This window comes from Sorex araneus, chromosome 1 (genome assembly GCF_027595985.1).
Source record: "Sorex araneus isolate mSorAra2 chromosome 1, mSorAra2.pri, whole genome shotgun sequence".
Taxonomy (NCBI): Eukaryota; Metazoa; Chordata; class Mammalia; order Eulipotyphla; family Soricidae; genus Sorex; species Sorex araneus.
This window is the reverse complement of record NC_073302.1, coordinates 421679088-421699872: the sequence shown is the minus strand read 5'-3', so window position 1 is coordinate 421699872 and position 20785 is coordinate 421679088. Positions and strand designations below refer to the sequence as shown.

The 20785-nt window shown below is 41.4% G+C and overlaps 1 protein-coding gene across 2 annotated transcripts; it reads right to left on the bottom strand.

Annotated features, from left to right (window-relative positions):
- Positions 1-398: 398 nt before the first annotated feature.
- On the bottom strand, positions 399-15788 carry LMOD2 (leiomodin 2). Of its 2 annotated transcripts, XM_055143974.1 has the most exons (4): positions 15432-15788; positions 8077-9423; positions 6852-6918; positions 399-725 (listed from the first exon to the last, which is right to left on the bottom strand). In XM_055143974.1, the coding sequence occupies exons 1-3, from the start codon at positions 15702-15704 to the stop codon at positions 6892-6894; spliced, it is 1647 nt and encodes a 548-aa protein (XP_054999949.1). In that variant the 5' UTR covers positions 15705-15788; the 3' UTR covers positions 399-725; positions 6852-6891. The 2 variants fall into 2 exon arrangements, with proteins under 2 accessions (XP_054999949.1, XP_054999937.1); XM_055143962.1 differs by lacking the exon at positions 399-725 and having other exon boundaries at positions 6555-6918.
- Between the last annotated feature and the right edge of the window lie 4997 nt (positions 15789-20785).

Sequence of the window (20785 nt, the reverse complement as noted above, 5' to 3'; positions counted from 1 at the left end):
TGGTTGTGCTTTCCCCAATAAAAATTTTTTACAAGTTAATTAACGAGGCCGCCCACATTAATTAACTTTTTTATAAGTTAATTAATGTGACCGCCCACCTACGAGATGGTCAGACTTCTTGTCAAAACCCTGAACGAACGGTTTGAGGCTCTAACTGTTCCTGGAGCAAGCAGATACCATCAGGCTACACTAGCACACAACAGGGACGAATGGAGACGTTACTGGCACCCACTCGAGCAAATCGAAGATCAACAGGATGACAAGTGACAAGTGATATAAGTGAATTAACAAGGGTTTATACAGTTAACAGGAAAAGGACATACCATTATCCAGAGTAAGAAGTTCTGTTCACAACTATTAGCTCCTGTTAAATTGAGGTTATTTTTAAAAAATCCATACCACACTGACCAGTTTGGATATGCAAATGTAACTGGAATTGCTCTTTAGAAATAGATCTACAGAAATCTGAATTTGTTCTGTGTAGCAGTGTAGAGATTCAGAATTGAGGATAGTTAGGAGACCAAGATGATGAGAAGAAAAAAGAGGTAAACGAGGAAGAAAATACCAACTATAGTCTAGGACTAAATAGCCAATGGGAAAAGCATTTCTACTGGTGTTTGCCATTACTGTTAAAACTGTAGCATCTAATATTTGCTGTGAAGTCATCTGTGTTCTTGTAATGTCAGCCCCATCTCCATTTCCCAAATATCCATGCAGTGTGGAATCTGTGGAAATGAAGAAAAACAAAATGATGGCCATATCAGGTCAATGACATTTGAAAATAGAACCATTAAATCATAGATTTTCAATATACATGATAGGTGTGTGAGGCAAGTGCTAGATGAACGTGACCCTTGGGCTACCTTCTAGGTTTTGATGACTCATTGCACTCTACAATTGCAATCTCATTCCCCACTCCTTGCTCAGATGAACTTGTTCTTATCAAGATCACCAGGTCTAGTGAATATATTCAAGCTTCAGAAACTGGTGGCATTTGAATCTGCTCCCAGCTCCTTCATAGGATAACCCTCTGTTTTTCTCCATGCTCTCATCTGTTTTTCCTCTGTTCTGTTTATACTCAGTCTCCACTGTGCTCTTCACTCTCCCTGCGTGACCTCATTCAGACACCTATCTTTAAGTGGCACTTCACACTCAGACCACAATGGCCCCGAGTCTTGCTAGCACCAAACTCAGCCCCATGACACATTCAAATGGACAGTTACCACAAACACAATGTATTTGAAATAGAAACTCACCTTCCTCCCAAACCTGTACCGGTTGCATTCTCTAGTCCGTCTGTGTGTGTGTGTGTTTTCACTTCCACCCAAATAGTCCTGTCAGGAATTAAGTGTCAACATAGATTCCTCTTTTTTTTATTATTTTTTATTTTTTGGGTCACACCTGGTGATGCACAGGAGTTACTCCTGGCTCTGCACTCAGGAATTACTCCTGACAGTGCTCAGGGGACCATATGGGATGCTGGGAATTGAATCCAGGTCGGCCGCGTGCAAAGCAAACACCCTACCCACTGTGCTATCGCTCCAGCCCCAGATTCCTCTTTTTAATTGCCCTCTGCCCCCTAACATCTAACCGGTTATCAAATTCTCTGGAATCACTGCTTTCTTTGTCTCTTCTTTGTTATAATTTTATGCAGCATTCACAGTTCAAGTCCATATCACTCATTCTTAGATCATTGTCTTCTAACTAGTCTTCCCTACCTAAACTCCCTTAGCCTCCTTGTCCAGTGGTTGCACAAGTCATGTATTTAAAAGCTATATAAACAGCATGTCACTCCTCCTCTTAAAATCCTTTGATGCCCACCATGGCTTTCATAACTAAGTTCACATTCCTTAGTGCACACTAAGTGCTTTGGGATAAGCGCCTGTGACTCTTAGTCCATCCCAGCCTTTCTATTCAGACAGAATTTGCACAGACTTTTGGAAATGCTTCTGCTAATGCATTCCTCTGAGGTTCACGGAGGCATGTAGTTTGGCTGAGAGAAATTTGGTAAACCTAACAATCTGATTGAAACCTAATTTCTAATATGAGTGTACTACAAGCAGGCTGCAAAACTCTAGTTTTTCTTAAAGATAGTTTCTTTGCCATTATTTCCTATCATTTCTTCTTACGACTTTTGGGAAAAGTTAAAAGTTACAACAACAAATAATAAAAGATGAGTTGGACCAAACAAACATCTACCATCAGAGGACAAATTATAGTATGCTTGTTATTCAAGTTGTTGAAAATGCTTTAAATATGCTGCATTGCATTAGAGGATTGATGCTATCTTCCAATTTTTGTACAAAAATCTTTATGTGTTTAAATATTCATGAAGAATTATTTAAAAAGACATATATTAAAGTAGCCTTTTTAAACTGCTAGTCTACGGAGTCATGTGGGACCAATCCTAGTTCACAGGCATTAAAATACAGACATGTATGCTGGAGACCCATTCAATATCCAGAACCACACGTTCTCCCAAGCACTGCCAGGAGCAACCCCTGAGCACTATTGGTGTGACCCCCAAAACAAAAGAGATAAAAAAATTGAAAACTTATGCTTGAAAGAGTCATCGCTTGGGGCATGGATTATAAGGATTCTTTTGGCTTATCTGTGTAAACTGATTTTCTAAATAATTAAGTCCTACTTTGGTAAAAAAGAGAATACAATAAAGAAACTATAGTAGTCCATCAAAATGATTCCATTTTTAAATAAATCACATTATTAACCCACCAAAATGATCAGCAGTAAAAAAATTCAAAAATACTAGTTTTTTTGATCAAAAATTTGTTTTTGCAGAATGCTATAAAGCTGTGATTTTTGACTATTGTCCCTAATAGGATTTACTCAAACCTAAATGTCTTTCTTCATTCTCCACATGCCTCATTTGGCTCTCCTTTTTAGCCATTATCTTTTCTGTCCTCTAAAATTTCAAAGCAGGTGTAAACTTAGAAAATTTTCTTGGTCTTTATCTGCTTTTGGTCAAAAGTCTATTGTCATTTCTAACTCAGAAGTCAAATCTGTGTTAAACCTATGAACGTAGAATAATTTTTGTATTTTTAAATGATTGGGAAAAGACAAAAGAAGAAAATTAGCATGTGAAAATTACATGAAATTTAAATGTCCACAAATAAACTAGAACTAGATTGTGCTTGTTTGCATACATGTTGTCTATGCTGCTTTCACTCTATAATGAACATGAACAGTTGTTAATTGAAACCAAGTGGCCCACAAAACCAATATATTAACTCTGAGGTCTTTATAGAAAAAAAAAAGAAACATTTGGGGGTTAGAAAAATTGTGCTCAGGTTAAGGAACTTCCCTTGCATGCATGCAGCTGACTCTGGTTTGATCCTTACTTGGCATGATATATGACCCCCTGAGTACTGCCAGGAGTGGTCCTTCAGCACAGAGCCAGTAGTGAAGAACCCTGAGCATAGCCATTTGTAGCCCAAACACCTCCTGTCCTCCTCCCCCCCCACCCCGAAACACACAAATGTTTGTTAGCACCAGACTAGGGAATTAGGCTTCTCAATGTCCACATAGGACTCTAGAGACTGCAATTCTGTTATCACATATTCAAAAGGAATAGTTTTATTGCTCTGAGGTAGACAGTACATCCTAATTCAACTTGGTCTTCTTAGCACTCAGCTGAGACATGAGGCACTTGAATAAATCAGTGCTTAATGTTTGAAGGAATGAGTAAGCTCCCTCCTTTTGACCATAAATTACTCACAGACAAGGACTTTATTTTCATTGTTTTCTGGGTGTTTCCAGTTTCCATAAGAATATCTGGAATATAGATGGCAGGCACTCAGAAAATATTAATATTACATTCCCAAGTTAAAAAAATGGGAATTGTAAGCTTCTTAGGTCAGTTCTTGGTCTTTTATTTCATGCGGCTTGGTGACTAGTGCTAATTAGACACCACCTTCTTCTGAGTGTCAGACAAAACGAAAAGACAGCATTAACTTAGGAAGTTAGTGGTGATGAGGACTTTTCAAGGTTATATCGATTGAACCAGTTTTCAGTGTGTCTCAATATAGTCATTGCAGCGGTTATTACTCTTCTACACACAGCAACTAATTCAGGGAAGGCATTAAATCAAGATTCTGCTGATGCTGAGTTATTAAATACCGGTGGCAGCTGAGTGAGACTCGGCACCCTAGCCCCATTTCAAGCTAGGATGATGTGTACTTTAAGAGATTATCATGCCAGTATAAATCATAGACTAAACACTTCATCTGGTCTTGGACAGCCTCTGTCTCGGTGAGCTGAAAGCTCTTTATAGTAGATGAGCTAATTAGCTTTCATACCAGCTCTACAAGTTTACAGGATGAACTAAGATCGCTGTCCTGTGCTGAATAAAGTACCATAACCTTGCATGTTTATATTGACTTCTGAGATACCATTCTAGAAATGTTTTCCCCGAGTGATAAATGTACCCCTTTAGTGTCTGATTCTTTTATACTTCTTTCATGTTGTGCTTTATACTAATTTGTAAATTTACTTTGAGGGTCCGCTATTTACATTTTGAGAAGTACACATTATTTTCTATTGAGGCCCAAAATGTCCCCCTAAGATAGTCTTTCAAATCATGAAGGAGACTACCTCCTGTCCAGGTGCTAGCCATTCCTCACTGGAGTGGGTAGATTGCTTTACACCCCATTTCTGAGTTTATAAACAACCCAGTTATCAGCAAACTCTTGTTTCTCTGCCTCATCTTAGTGGGGATGGAAATCATACTCATTTAGAAGAGCCCAGTCCTGGACAATACATAAGTGTCAGAAATGAATAGAAGGTCTGCATTGGCTTTCTCAACACATAACACACACACACACACACACACACACACACACACACACACACACACACACACCCCTTTTCCAAAATCTAAAATTTAGCTCTTATTTGTATAATAATGAGTGTGACTGCAAACACTTGTGGGAAAGGTTGCGAACAGTGAAGTCATGCAAAGGGAAACAAATCTCCACTTAATTCTAAGAACAAGGAGGCTTAAAAAAAAAGTGAGTTGTGGGAGGCTTGAGTCTAGAGAGGGAAACAGAGGTGTAATGACATGGGAACCGAGGCTTTCTAGGAAGTTCCATAGTTAATTTCTCTGAGCCTAATTTTTCCGTCTATAAAATTGGGCTAGCACCTGTCGATGCTGGAGGGAAAATACGTGAGATAACTTATACTTTTGTTTTTGGACCTCACCAGGCCATACTCAGGGCCTCCTTCTGGCTCTCTGCTCAGGGATCACTCCTGGAACTGCTCATGGGACTGTACATAGCTCAAGGGATCCAACCCTGGTCGGCTGTGTGTAAGCAAGCGCCCTATCAGTGTCCCTACATGAGATGACATAGTTCAGGAAATTCCAGTTACTCCACATGGAGTCAAGACACTTAACTCAAGAACTTAGGTTTCTGAGGCTCAGGAATGGCAGAAAAATAAAAAGAGAAGAAATGAAATAGAGCCCTGAACTAACAGAATAACTCTTCAGTGAAACATAATCCTTTAGATTGGAGAAAATCCTAGGTTTTATACATGGGGTGGCTCGGAGTTTGCCAAATTTTTTGTTGTGCCATAGAGGACACAAAGAAAGCATCACAAGTTGTAGCTAATACCAAGAATTTAGTAGCAATTTATAGTTTTTCTACATTGGAGAGGAACACTGGAGTAGGATGAAGGCAAAATTTGATAACTATTTCTTGAGCAAGAGAGGTTGAAACAGAATAGCCCTTGGATATTGCAATTTCATGGGCCCTTGTCCCTGGATATGGAGTTCCTACGGGAGATATTGGTATCACCACCATTTAGAAGGGCAAAAAGGCTGAACACCACATGACCAGGATTATCCAAGGAGAGTTTCAAAGTAGATCTTAATCATGAACCTTTGTAGCAGCTCTGGATTCAGGGTACTCATCTTCCATGCATTCTCCTTACATGTATTTTTTCTTTATCAAGAAACTTTCTGACTTCTGGGGGCTGGAGCGATAGCACAGCGGGTAGGGCTTTTGCCTTGCACGCGGTCGACCCGGGTTCGATTCCCAGCATCCCATATGGTCCCCTGAGCACTGCCAGGAGTGATTCCTGAGTGCAGAGCCAGGAGTAACCCCTTTGCATCGCCAGGTGTGACCCAAAAAGCAAAAAGAAAAAAAAAGAAACTTTCTGACTTTTTACATCTAGAAATAATTGATCTTAATTACAAATGCTTGACTTGACTTTGGGGGACTTATCAGCCTTGGGAATGTGGTCTGTCAGCAGATGTCCTGGGATTCACCTTGATGCATTCAGGATAATAGCCACACTGGGTGTCTTTCAGACCCTCTACTCAGCTACTCAGAAGATTTTAAAGAACAGTCTTGGTTCCAGAGCTTTAGAAAGAACTCTGCATGTTTTTCTAAACAAAGGCAAATGCTGAGAACCCAAGCCCTTTATGGGTGAGAATGTAATATTTTAATATTAAGCAATGTTAACACACACCTGACAAGATGTATCAACTCTCGTGTACACACAAATTAGTCTGTTTAAAAAACACACCCAAAAAAATTCAATGCAAATTTATTAGGATTACAAAAATAACAGCCTATTTTGATTAATTCATTACAGCTCACATATACCAACAGATCCAGAATTATGAAGAACATCTTTAAATAAGTTGCTTCCTGCCAATACAAAGCTCATGACATTAGAAAAAAAAAGATATTTACTTTCGTATTTACAAAAGAAACATGCTATTTGTTTTAAAATTCTCTTTGGAACTGATAGATAAGGCTATTTTAAGAGTCATGGAACATTTCAAAATGAAGGTGTTATGGAAACCTCTCACAACGCATTCTATGTAATACCATTGAGTCAATCTGCATCCTCTTCTAACCATTGGCGTTTTTATCGCAGGGCTTCTGGCACTTCCACCTACAAAAACAGGGGATTTTCTGTCAGCAAAACAATATAAATGGTAAAGTGAAAACTACCAGCAAGGGGGTGTCTCTGGCAGGACTCACATTTAGATGGATTATTGGTTACCGCATGGCATCCAAGTTTTACATTGCAAGTTAGGCTTCAAATCACTGCAACTTTGTGGTAAAATTTTGAAAAGCGATCTTTCTTTTGGGGGGATATTGCTTATACTCTGATTTACTAATAGGAAATAAGCACTTTGCTACATTGGAGGATCTTGCAGGACTGCTAAGAAGATAGAAGATAGGCTGGGCGATATACATGATAACCTTTCAGTACTTGTGTGGGGGACGGGGTGGGGGGCGGGGAAGAGAGAGAGAGAGAGAGAGAGAGAGAGAGAGAGAGAGAGAGAGAGAGAGAGAGAGAGAGAGAGAGAGAGAAAGGAAGAAAGGAAGGAAGGAGAAAGGAAGAAAAGAAAGAAAGAGAAAAAAGAAAAGAGAGAGAAAGAAAGAAAGAAAGAAAGAAAGAAAGAAAGAAAGAAAGAAAGAAAGAAAGAAAGAAAGAAAGAAAGAAAGAAAGAAAGAAAGAAAGAAAGAAAGAAAGAAAGGAAGGAAGGAAGGAAGGAAGGAAAGAAAGGAAGGAAAGAGAGAGAGAGGTGTCTGTCATGGAGTCAGGCTGGGCAGGGGAGTGGGGAGAGGGAAACTGGGGACATTGGATTGGTGGTGGGAAATGTACACTGATGAAGAATGGGTGTATGACTGAAACCCAATCACATATATCTGAAAGAGACAGAGACAGAGAGAGGAGAGAGAGAGGGGAGAGAGAGAGAGAGAGAGAGAGAGAGAGAGAGAGAGAGAGAGAGAGAGAGAGAGAGAGAGAGAGAGAGAAGAGAGGAGAGAACACCTGGGCATACTTCTCAAACAAAAACGTGGCCTGCCTTTGACGTCTCAAGCCTGGATTTTTGTTTTTCTGCACGTGATGCGGGAAGACCCACTCAAGGCCTCACCCGGGAACCCCCACTGAGCTACACCCCCTCACCTCCCCCCCAGCGCTATTGCTTGGAGCCCCAGGCTCGCGGGCTCTGTCCTGCCTGGCTCCTTAGAGAGGTGACCTGGGTGCCACCTCGCCACTCCTCTGCCATACCTGCGGCCGGGGCGTTCTTGGCTCACTCACCCGCCTCAGCTGTCTCAGGCTGCTCCCCCGGATGGCTTCCATGAGATTGTCATGAACCGACCTCTGGGGCGTGGACGGTCGCGAGCCCTCTTCCCCTTTCTTCTCTTGCACTGACCTCAGGGAATTTCTGATCTCCTTGAGGACGGAGTTGGGCTGCTTCTTAACCTTCTTGCCCTTCTTCTTTTTCTGTCCGTTCTGCAAGGCCCGCTGGGCCGTCTCCTGCTGCTTGATGACCTCTGCGATGTTGCGGGTGATGAGTTTTTTCTCGGGGAGCGGAGGAGGTGGCGGGGGCGGCGGGGGCGGCAGCTTCTGCAGAGGAGGGGGCGGCGGGGGCGGCGGCGGCGGGGCCACGGGAGAAGGGGGTCGGCTCTTGACGGTGGACACTTTCTTGGAGACTTTCGGGGAGGACCAGGGCGAGTGCTTGGGAGACGCGTAGGGTGAAGAGCCGGGCGTGCCCCGTTGCCAGACTTTGGTCCTCAGCTGGGCTCCGCCGTCGTGCGCCTCTTGCTGCTTCTGCTCCTGCATGCGCTTCTGCCGCTGCTTGTCCATGTTGCGGGTCAGCAGGCTGGTCATGCTCATCCTTGGTCCCGGCAGCTCGAAGTGGTAGCCCAGCCGCAGCAGCGTGGTGTTGTCCCGCAGCAGCTTGACGATCTCCATCTCCACCTGGCTGCCCATGATGTGCCGCTGGTTGTGGAAGCGCAGCTCGGTGAGCACGGCGTTGTGCTGCAGCGCGCGCATGATGGCCAGGATGCCCTTGCCCGTGATGAAGTTGGACTCCACGTTGACGTTGGTGATGTGCTGGTTGACCTGCAGCATGTCGGCGATGGCCACGGCCACGCTGTCGTCGGCGTGCGTGTTGGCCAGGCTGAGCGTCTTCACCGCCGTGTTGTCCTTGAGGGCCTCGGCGAAGCGGGTGAGGGTCTGCGAGGTGATGTTCTCGATGTTGTTCAGGTTCACTTCCGTGGTGTCCGGGTCGTTGTTTCGGATCCTCTCCAGGGCGTCCTCGATGACCGTGGGGTTTCCGCACGGGTGGATGGCGGCCGTCGGCCCCTCCGTGGACCTTTTACTGTGGCCGTTGGTTAAATTTACGTTTTCGATTTGACTCTTAAAGGTCTTTGGCCCGTTGACACTGCAGCTATTCACAGTTCCGTTTACGCCTCTCTCGTTTTCCTCTTCATCACTGTCCTCTTCCTCCTCCTCCTCTTCCTCCTCCTCTTCCTCCTCCTCCTCTTCCTCCTCCTCTTCTTCCTCCTGCTCCTCCTCTGTGTACACCTCCTCAGAAACCTCACTGTTACTTTCTGTAAAGATAAGCTCTTCCTCACTCTCCTCTTTGTCTTCTTCTGCAACCTTAAAGGGAACAGATCGTCACTAAACCATTTTTGAGATTGTTTTCCCCAGTGTGCGAAATGCAGTTTCAAAATACATACCCATGTCACAATCAATAACGTCGACAACCTTAAAGTAGTACGGTATGATTTATCCATTACATCTCAATCCATGAGAAAGCAACACACACAAAAAGAATACAAGGGAAACAAAGAAGAAAGTTAATTGTTTCTGGTCTGTTTTAGGTGTACAATTTCAGGAACTTTTCCACACTCATTTACTTTTGTTTTGGGCAGAATAAATACCCAGAACTTAACTCATTGAGTATACTATCATTTCGTCTGTTTGAGTCGGGAGGAACTTCTAGCTTTGGAGAGACTTTGCTACATTTTCCATTCTCTTAACTACCTGTTTTGAATTCCTTACCTCCTAGACAACTTGTAGTTTGCCAAATTTAAACCTCCCCTCTGTAATCACCACTCTGTCCTTCCTCATTTTCTCCTGCCAGCAAGTGACAACAAAAATATCCAACATTCTCCTGGATTCTCTTGTAATTTTATTTTGGGCCAGCCTTTGAGGCAGTGAATAGGGGACCCACGAACAACTCCTGGCCCTCCCAAGCCAAACCAACTCAGGGCGGGCAAATAGATCCACTATTTGGGTCCAGTAGAATGAGGGGCAATCAGGCCACCGTGGTAGTGCTCTGAGGGCCATACAGTGATGGGGATCACTCCAGTCCATGCACACTTCATTTGATTTTAATTTTGGGGTTACACCCAGCAGGACTCAGGGATCACTCCTGACTTTCCTCCACTCAGGAATTAGTCCTGGCGGTGCTTGGGGGACTATATGGGATGTCCGTGATTGAACCGAGATCAACTGTGTGTGCAAGGCATGTGCCTTACCCTTGTACTATCTCTCCAGCCCCTCCATGTACATTTTAGACATATCCCTCACATGACAGTTTTGCTTTCTCTGTCTTGAAAACTTCTACCCTAATTGTGCCACATTCAGCAATTCCCGCAGGATCAAGTGCTCGATGTTGGGCTTTCTTAGAGGAGACTGAGGCTGTATCTCTTTGGCTCCCCAGAAGTTAGCTACCTGTGGAATCCTGGCACCAATGAGACCCCCGCATCACCTGTGAGCTTTGCTGTCCCTCATCTGGAGAGGAAAACTGAGCAGGCAGGCATTTCAAGGGTAGCAGTAGGTCACAGCCCTGTTCTAAGCAGAAAATAACATTCAGGTCACCCTTTTCAGTAAATCACCTTGAAATGTCATCCTAGCAGAGGGCTAAAAGGAGCCTGGCAGTAGGAAACAAGGAGGCAAAGATCATTGTTTTTGGTGTTAACTAAACTCTAACCCTAATGACAATTGCCGAAAATAGTGAAAACCTTGAAACAGGTCATTGCCTCAGCCTGACAGACTTAGATTATTTACCAGGTGCCAGTCTGGAAAGTCCTCTCTGTCTTTCCTGTTTCCTCCGTACAGATACGGAGAAGCCTACCTTATTCTTTCTTTTCCTTTCTGTTTTCTGATTAGTAAAACAAATTGCTGCCAATTTGCTTTTCCCCCCATTGCTGTCTTTTGGGATCTTATATCTTCTCACCTATCCCCAAAGCTTTTATTCTTTCTTCTGTGTTGGCCATTTTATTTATTTTCAATCAGTTTATTTATAATATTGTAGGGACCACCCCCCCCATCCCCTCTCCTCCCCCCAGAAGGTTCTGGGAAGGGCTAAGTGCTAGAGATCAAACCTAGGGCTTTGCTCACCAGGCCATGTTCCTGACTCCATTGGCAGTGGTTTGACGTTTTTGTGGCTTATTTTTTGGTTTTTGGTGTGGGCGGTGTTTCTTTTTCACCCCGTGGGCTCCTGCTGCCTCTGGCATGTGGAATGAGCTTTGGAAACACTATGCTTGTCTTCAGGTTTGTTTGCCCAGTTGCTATCACAAAATAGCCTCCAGTTATCCACTTGTTTGGAGTGGCAGGCACCAAGTGATGGCCTGGGGAAGGGGTCAGCCACTCCTGGGATAGCTTGTCCAGTCTAAATTTACTTCTTCAGGAGCAGGAGAGAGAGAGAGAGGGAGACTGTGCATGTGTGGTGAGAGGGTGGGGTGACAGCTCAAAAAACATAAGAGAAAGAGCTTTGTTCTAGATGTGCCTTTTGACATGTCAGAGGATGGAGCGGGGAGCCCCACATGTCTAGCAGGGGGAAATGGTTAAGCTGAAAAAAGGAAATGGCTGTAAGCTGTGTTACTGTCACCCTCAACTTGCCTTTGCACATTTTCATCTAATTCTAGGCTAGGTCGATTGCACATCTATACACATATGAGGATGTTCTTAGCTGCTTTGATATTTGAAGAAAAGAGGCCTACCTCAAAATGCGAACATTTTTCTTTCAATTTCATTCTTGAAAATTTTTTTTCTTTTTTTGGGGGGGGTCACACCTGGTGATGCACAGGGGTAACTCCTGGCTCTGCTCTCAGGAATTACCCCTGGCAGTCCTCAGGGGACCATATGGGATGCTGGGAATCAAACCGGGGTTGGCTGCGTGCAAGGCCCTACCTGCTGTACTATTGCTCCAGCCCCCATTCTTGAAAATTTTTTGAAAGTTTGAAAAAGACATTTAGGTGGTGTCTAAGATAAATATTTTCCCCTCAAAAAATGTTCTTGGAGGGGCTAGAGTGATAGCATAGTGGGTAGGGCGTTTGCTTTGAATGCGGACGACCTGGGTTTGATTCCCAGCATCCCATATAGTCCCCAACACTGCCAAGAGTTATTCCTAAGAGCATAAGCCAGGAATAACCCCTGTGCATTGCCAGATGTGACCCAAAAAGCAAACATAAAAACAAAACCAAAAAACACAAAAACAAAAACAATCAAAAAAAGATGTTCTTGGAGCAGTCACATCAAAACCTGTAAACCTGAATGTGCTGTGGTATAACCAGAAAGCTTTCTTTGATACCTCCTCAAAGTATCCTTTTTACATATTCCCCTGTGTTATACTTTCCCGAACAAAACCCATTCATTTGTAATTTTTCTTAAAAAAAGTTCTGGGTAGCAGGGTCATGTCTGTTTTGCTCTCATAACCCCTAAGCTTTTAGCAAGCAGTTGCAGCTCAATAAATTGGTTTTTAGCCCAAATGACTGAAATTCACATTGGTTAATGGTTCCTAATAATCAGGACCAGGCTTAGGAGAAAAGTGGTGAAAAACTTCGAATAAGGTGAGCAACTGTCCCATTTTGCCCAGGATAGGCTTTTTAGTTCTAAAATTTTTGTGGTTTCTGAGACAGTCACTGTTAGGTGTGGGGAACATCTAGTAGAACACCAAGAGGGAAGCAGTTATCTGGAGAAGGGAGGCAGAAGGATGCAAAAAAAAAAAATTGCCGGGGTCTAGAGCAATAGCACAGCGGGTAGGGCATTTGCCTTGCACGTGGCTGACCCAGGTTCAATTCCCAGCATCCCATATGGTACCCTGAGCACTGCCATGGGTAATTCCTGAGTGCAGAGCCAGGAATAACCCCTGTGCATCACCAGGTGTGACCCCAAAAACAAAACAAAACAAATTTGCCTACTTTTCAATTATTCTGGCATAATAACTCTCTTATCTGCTTTTTATCAAGGCAATCCCTGATCCTGGTAAAAATAGGAGTGGAAAGGCAGAGATAAGCTGAAGCAGTGAGATGGCGAGAGATGAAGAAAAAGTAAATGCTGGTCCTTTTAGAAAATAAGATAACAAGAAGAAGTCGCAGTTCTCCTGATCATCTCGCTGGCATCATTACAGCTACTGGGAGGGTTTGTGAGACTACGCATTGCTGGATTCCCAAATTCATTCAGCAAATCTGGGAGAGCCTTAGGACGAACAATTTCCAGGTGGGCCAGTCACATTTGGAGAATCATGGTCTGTGCCAACAGACCTTGGATTGAATTTCTAGCTCTGCTTATCAACTATTAATTTCTAGACATCGCCCAGCCTCAGTTCTCATGAATAGAAGGAAGAAGTCAGTGGCATGCTGTGAGTGAACTGCCACCAATGCCCGCATCCCAACAGCTACTCCAATGACCTGGGTATGAGCTGGATATTTCGGAGACCTCCTGGAGCTCTAAGGCAGCAGAAGCTTGAGTGACCCCAGATGGGCAGAGACCATGAGTCACCGAACATGGTTTTCACAAAAGCCAAGAGCCTGATAATCAAGTTTCCCGCTGCCCTGTAGTCCGAGCTGTTACTTATGATCTTGTCTCCCTCCCCCCCAAGCACCTGTCAGCTGCTTTAGGCTGCTTTCGGCCTTTTCCTGGGGTGGGAACAGATTTACACCCTCCACCAGCAAGCTTCTACTGAGCACGCCTTGTGACTACAGAGACAACTGGCCAGGGAGGAAAGTGCAGTGGGAGAAAAGTGAAGCCGCCGAGAAAGGAATCAAAGTTCATCAACACAGCAGCCTCTCTAATTGAGCCGATAAGCCCTTGGCAGCGAGCCCCAGTTCCTCCATTGACAGGGTCAGGTGTGGCTGCTCAGCAGCTGACAGACTCCAGGCCTCGTCCTTTGTTCTCCCCTGGTCTGGAGACACTGTGACATTACGATGTCTTTGGGGGGGGGGGGTGTGTTATTACGATGATTGTCCTGGATATTTGAATCCTTTTTATTATGGAGGTACTTTAAAGCTATAATCCGAATGCTATTTTCTATATTTTGATAGAGAATTTTTCTATTTTCTAAATTTAAATTAAAAAGATGTAATATTTTGACATATGTTGTCATTTCAAAAGGAAAAAAATTACTCTCTAGAGTAATTTCCTTCCTGAGAAGGAATTGACCACCTCCAGTCCCACTAGCTTCTCACTGTCTTTGTGTGTCCTTCTTTCTCACCTTCCTCTCCTGCCTCTTAATCCAGGCGGCTACTATGGCCTTGGCAGACCCTGGCTCAGGCCCAGTGGCCCTTCCTGCGATGATTGATGCGGACAAAGCTCACACATATCTTGCTACAAATGTAGCCCACACACCCGTATCATCGCGATCATCTAACAGCACCTAGATTAGTATATGGGAGTCTTGCCATTGACTTTAGAATATTTTCATTTGAGATGATTCCAGTATAGTGGAGAATTTTTAAGCAGTTGCTTCCGCATTGGTACTCCATAAATTCTGAAATTTTTCTTGTCTTAATATTCTAATTGCCTTTACTCTTTTTTCCAAGAGCATAGACTTTGGAACATCACCTGTGAATGACTCATTTCATAAATTCAAATGTTCACAGGAGCATAAGATACCTGAACTTTAACATAAACACAATTCCTCAGCCTGGGTCCTCGGAGAGATTTCAGGAGCAATGTTGTCATTTAAAAAGTCTAATCTTGGGGATATTCCAGCACTTAAGCATTTCTTGACTGTAGCTTATCAAGTTTCAAAAACGGAGCTCTATTTCCCCCATGGACTTGTAGAAAAGACTCTCAAAGATGTGGCAGGTTGTTCAGTCTAACAATTTTGGGACATATCAGAGAATAGAAATAAGGTCCCCCAACTCTATACCACATACTTCCTATCACCCCACATTTCTTAATGTTTGAGGAAAAATATAATTTTACTGTAGCTCCATCACAGTCAGAGTAAATGGAGATCCCACTTTTGTCTTAACAGAACGTAATTGATGACAGTAGAGATACATGACAGATATACATACTCTAACATATCAACATCACAGAAAGACACTATGTCACATCGCCAATTTACATATCCAGTTAGACTCATATTTGGCAACATATCTAAACCCATACTTGGCTTGTGACTCATTTTCCTCTCGTAGATACCAGGTCTAGTCAAAGAACACCAACTAAGAATTTTACATAATGCTACCAAATTTTTCTAGAAGTTACATGACTATATTAGCCTAATAAAATTTTCAGCAGTAGGTACAATTGGATTTAATAGAGAAAGTGAAGAGACTTAGAAGTTAGATAAACACAGGTTTCTGGGTTTGGGAAGGGGGATGGGATTATGATGGTGGGATTAGCAACCAGAGATCCTGAGAGCCTACCTTTCCACATTCCCCCAGCCTTTCCTTCTCCAAGAGTTTTTGGGACTCTTTTTCCCAATAGGCCATGAGTGATTCTCTGCTGAACGTTCCTGTAGGGGTTTTCTCGGTCAAACTCTTTTGCCTGAGCCCCACGGGAACATTGCGATCAGGCTCAATGTCTTCCAACTCCCTCTCTAGCTCCTTCAGCTCCTCTGCTGATAGGGAAGCCAGGAGCTCGTCCTCATCGATGGATTCATATTTGCTAAGTCCTCTCCGGTAGCCAAACGTAGACATGGTCCCTGCTTTGTTAGACCCCCGGGGCGCTCGAAGAACCAGGCATTCAAAGCAGTCAGAAGCAGGCAGGGAGGCAAATGGGCAGGCTGGTCAGCAAAGCAACTGCTGCTAGGAGTGGCTGTGATAGCCTTTTAAGAGTGATGATACAGGGCTATGACAATGCAGAGGAGGGTGAAAGCATAGGCTGTTTTAAGCATCAGACGTCAGCTAGACATTTGAACACAAAGAATGTCACATCGGTGGTGGATGGAGGTCTCAGAAGCACTGGGGATTATTAACATACTGGCCAGGGACATATTTAGCTGAGCCTGATAGCTCAAAAGGACAGGGGACAGACAGAGTGTTTCAGATAGAGAGTAACACAGGTCCTGTAACTTTGAATCCAAACAACAAGAGAATAAAATTGACTTTGACGCTCCACCACCACCATGCCCAGCTGGGAAAATGCTTTCATTATAGTCCTAGAGATGGAGAAAGGACTACACATCAATTTATGAGTAGTTATTCTGGTTCTCCTAAAAATGTATTGTGGGTGGCACTGAAGGATTAGAAGGTCATAATAATACAGTACTTTATGTTTTATTGTATCTTATAGTTTACAAAGTATCTTCATAAAGTTGTTCTAATCATAACAAGTCCAGTGAGATGGGCTAACATCCTTCATTCTATATACTTGGCAACTAGAGTTCTGAGAAATTTTCTAAGTGAAAATTTAAAGTCAGACTGTTAGAGACGCAGAAGTAGCTTTCTCCACCTAACAAAAAGATTCTTTCTCCACCATAAGTATTAGCGAGACACTGGATGTGCAAATAAAACTCCAAAAAGACAAATGCTAGTACTGGACATGGTTTGTTAAGAACTGACACTATGCCAGCCGACTGCTAAGCATTTTGTCTATTTAATCTCATATAATCCCACAGTTATTTACAATTAGGAGTATTCTATAGCATATGTTACCTGTATTTTACATGTATAAACTCCGAGGAATAACTAGAGACAAAGAGCTAAGAAGTGGAAGAGCTTAAATTTGAACTCAGGTTTGTATCTGGACTGAAAACTGAAGAAAAACTAACAAATTATAGATGTGTGTATTTTTATGAATGTGACAAGATGCAGAAATTACAGGATTTCAAAAATAATGTCATTTTATTATAGATAGGTAAAAACTTTAAAATATATAGAAATATACACATATTCAAAAAAAGGAAAGACAAATATTCAGTAGTTGATGAATATTCAGATCATTTCCTGGTTTGGAATATTATTTTTTAAAAAACTGCAATGAACATTTGCATCAGATTTTTGTGTAGCCGCCTGTTTTCATTTCTGTGGGTAAAATTAAGTAAATATATAGTGGAATTGCTAAGTTATATGGTAAGTTTGTGTTCAACACTTTTTTATTTGTTTGTTTTGGGGCCACACCCAGCAGTACTTAGGGCTTATCTCACTGAGTTATAAGGGTTCTAAATTTAAGTGTTCTGTGCTTTATCAAGACATGATTGGCAGATGTGTCCTGTCATTCTATGACTTGTCGGTTGGTGCCTTTTAAAGAGTGCACACTTTACTTTTTATGAAGTCCAGTGTATAATCTTTTTCTTCTGTTGCTTTAGCATCTGGGGTGGGGGTATCCCAGGAAGTGTTCAAGAGGTCTGGAGCCCTCACTCACAATTTTCCACCATCCTCCTATGGATTCAGGGCATGGACCCGACGGTGCATTTATAGTAGTGCCCTGCAGTTTCTTGGGATACCAGGGCCATCCCATTGGTGCTGTAGGCCTCTGGGTTTGCACCCAGAAAAAGTCTACAGATTTCTTGGTGCCAGAAATTAGAACTGGGTCAGGCACATGCTAGACCTTCTCACTAGCCCTGTATTATTCTCTCTGCCCCTGCTTTAGCTTTTTATATTATAATCCGAAAGCAGAGAAAATTGACTTTAATGTTGTCCTAAGATCAGAGAGAATTACCTCTATGTCATCATCTTCTTTTCTTTTCTTTTCTTTTCTTTTCTTTTCTTTTCTTTTCTTTTCTTTTCTTTTCTTTTCTTTTCTTTTCTTTTCTTCAAAAGCCAACATATTTTCAAGGGACCAGAATGACAGTACAGTGGTCAGGACACTTGGCTTGTGCGTGGCCAACCTGAATTTGATAGCTGGCACCATGTATGGCCCACTGAAACCTCCACGAGTTATCCATGAGTTCAGAGCCAGGAGTAAACCCTGAACCCTGAGTATCGCTGAGTGTGGTAAAGGAAAAAAAAATTCAACATAAAAATGCTCAGGAATATAGAAATACATAGAGCTTTCTCAAATGGATACGGACATCAGAAGAAAAGACTGATTACTTTTGCCCTAAACAGGGAGCACAGCAAGAGAGCTATTGTTACTCCTACATAATACTTAATTCTTACTGTTTTTTTTTTCTTTTTGGGTCACACCCGGCAATGCACAGGGGTTATTCCTGGCTTTGCACTCAGGAATTACTCCTGATGGTGCTCAAGGGACCAGCATTTACTTTTTCTTCATCTCTCGCCATCTCACTGCTTCAGCTTATCTCTGCCTTTCCACTCCTATTTTTACCAGGATCAAGGATTGCTTTGATAAAAGGCAGATAAGAGAGTTATTATGCCAGAATAATTGAAAAGTAGGCAAATTTGTTTTGTTTTTTTGGTCACACCTGTCAATGCACAGGGGTTATTCCTGGCTCTGCACTCAGGAATTCCCCATGGTGGTGCTTAGGAGACCATATGGGATGCTGGGAATCGAACCCGGGTTGGTAGCATGCAAGGCAAATGCCCTACCCACTGTGCTATTGCTCCAGCCCCAATTCTTACTGCTCTTTACCTGAGCAATAAGGCAGGATAAAAAAATTAAAACCTACAATTAGGGTATGGGAGGACAGAGGAAAAAGAATATTGACATTTACCTGTCAAACTCCAAAGAACTTTTAATGAGTAGAATGAAAAACTTAGTTTAGTAAACTCACAGAATATAAAATCAATATACAAAATAATATTTAAGATACTAATAGTGAATAATTGTCAATAGAAATTTATGAATAATATTAGCATAAAATTATTAGCATAAAAGCACATGAAGTTCTTAAGACTAAATCTAATAAGATATATGTAATACTAGTGCTGAAAACTATAATTTGAAAAAAATGCAAACAAACAATGAAGACTTAAATAAATAGAAATGTACTATGTTCATGAATCAGTATGTTATCTTCTAAGTCTAATGGTTTCAGATTTTTTTTTAATAATTTATTTATTTTTAATTAGAGAATCACCGTGAGGGTACAGTTACAGATTTATACACTTTTGTGCTTATACTTCCCTCATACAAAGTTTGGGAACCCATTCCTTCACCAGTGCCCATTCTCCACCACCCGTAAACCCAGCGTCCCTCCCACCCTCCCCAATCCCATCTCCCCCCCAACCCACCCTGCCACTGTGGCAGGGCATTCCCTTCTGTTCTCTCTCTCTAATTAGCTGTTGTGGTTTGCAATAAAGGTGTTGAGTGGCCACTGTGCTCAGTCTCTAGCCCTCGAGATTTTTATTTTTATGCTTACTATTAATTTGGACTTAATATGTAAATGTTTGCAAGTCTACATTATTCTTTCATATGCAGATATCCAATGGTCTTAGACTGATTTGTTGGAAAGATGATTATTTCCCCATTAAATTGTATTGGTAATTTTGTGGAAAATCAATAGGACAAAAATGTATGGGCTTATTTTTAGATAATCAACTCTATTTATGTATCTCTGTTTTCTTCTTTCTTAAGCCATTTCCATGTGATCTTAATTACTTATTCACATTTTAGGTCAAAAAAGAAATGATAGTTACAACTGCATAATATCAAATAAAAAATGAGAAGAAAGTACACAGAAGTGAGTTTATAAATTCAGTTTTTCTATGATTATGTATTGGGAATATATTCCGACTACTGTTCAATTTGGAGAGAGATAATAAAAATGTGTCAAATAGTTTAATTAAATTTAGTTCTCTTGTTTATATTTCTAATATTTTAATAAAATTTAAATGTTATTTTTGACAATTTATAAAGCATATTAAGTGACAGGTTCTGATTTAGGAGCTAGGGTTAGAGCAGTGAAGAAAACTCACAAAGTCCCTTCATTCTTGGAACTTATATTTACCATTATTTTTAGGGGAGAGGCAAAATTTAAACAGGTAAATATAGGACTTACTAAAAGCTCTGTGGAAAGAAAAAGAGAAGAGTGAGAGGAAATAAGAAAGATTATAGGGTTAATGTTCCTTGTTGGGAAGAAATCTATATGACAGTGATGTTTGAGCAGAGATCTGAAGATTTTAATGCTTGAAAATTATAATACACATTTTGTGTGCCTGTAAAATAGTTGCTCAGATATTCTCAAAATTACAAACTCTCACTTTCAAGAGGATTTTGAAATACATTAATATTCTTGCTTTAGTAATTTGATAATTTCTTCAATAAAAATCATATATCAACAAAAATTTACTTCATTTGTCAGATAGCTTAGGTTATTAAAAAGTTCTTCTTTTGTACTGAAACTTATCTTTGAGAAATCAATCTATATATTTTAGCCTTCTCATTAAAACAACACAGGTTATAATCCCTTGGGAGTATCTTCTCCCAAATCTAGAGTGGGTCCATAAATCATTTTAAGAATGCTTCCATGAAAGAAGATATTAATGTAACTTTTAAAATTATGATGTATCATTGATATTCCCTTAAAACAATGGTTATCTGTGTATCAGTATGTTTCTTACAAATTATTTGGATAATAATCATCATAGTTAAAATTAGTGGATGATCTTTATTTGCTGGACCCCCCCTCAAAGTTTTGATCTAATGGATAAAATTCTGTTGAGTGAGTGATTAAACACTACCACTTGATCCTGGCTCAATATAATGTGATGAATATTTTAGATTTCCTTTTAAACTTGTTTACATAGATGGGAAAAATTCAATCATCATGGTCCAAGCACCAGCTTGTTCTAATTGAAGATTTCTACTTGATCACCTTGTGGTTTTGTACAGAATTACTTTTAGATTCAACAATATAACACGCTACAAGCACACA

What these genes read in the sequence shown, in the direction of transcription:
- LMOD2 (XM_055143974.1), bottom strand. Translation starts at nt 15,704, where the DNA reads ATGTCTACGTTTGGCTACCGGAGAGGACTTAGCAAATATGAATCCATC. An exon ending in GGCTGGGGGAATGTGGAAAG is followed by an intron (nt 9,424 to 15,431) that starts GTAGGCTCTCAG and finishes GTTCCCTTTAAG; the next exon opens with GTTGCAGAAGAAGACAAAGA. An exon ending in GCCTGAGACAGCTGAGGCGG is followed by an intron (nt 6,919 to 8,076) that starts GTGAGTGAGCCA and finishes CTGTTTTTGTAG; the next exon opens with GTGGAAGTGCCAGAAGCCCT.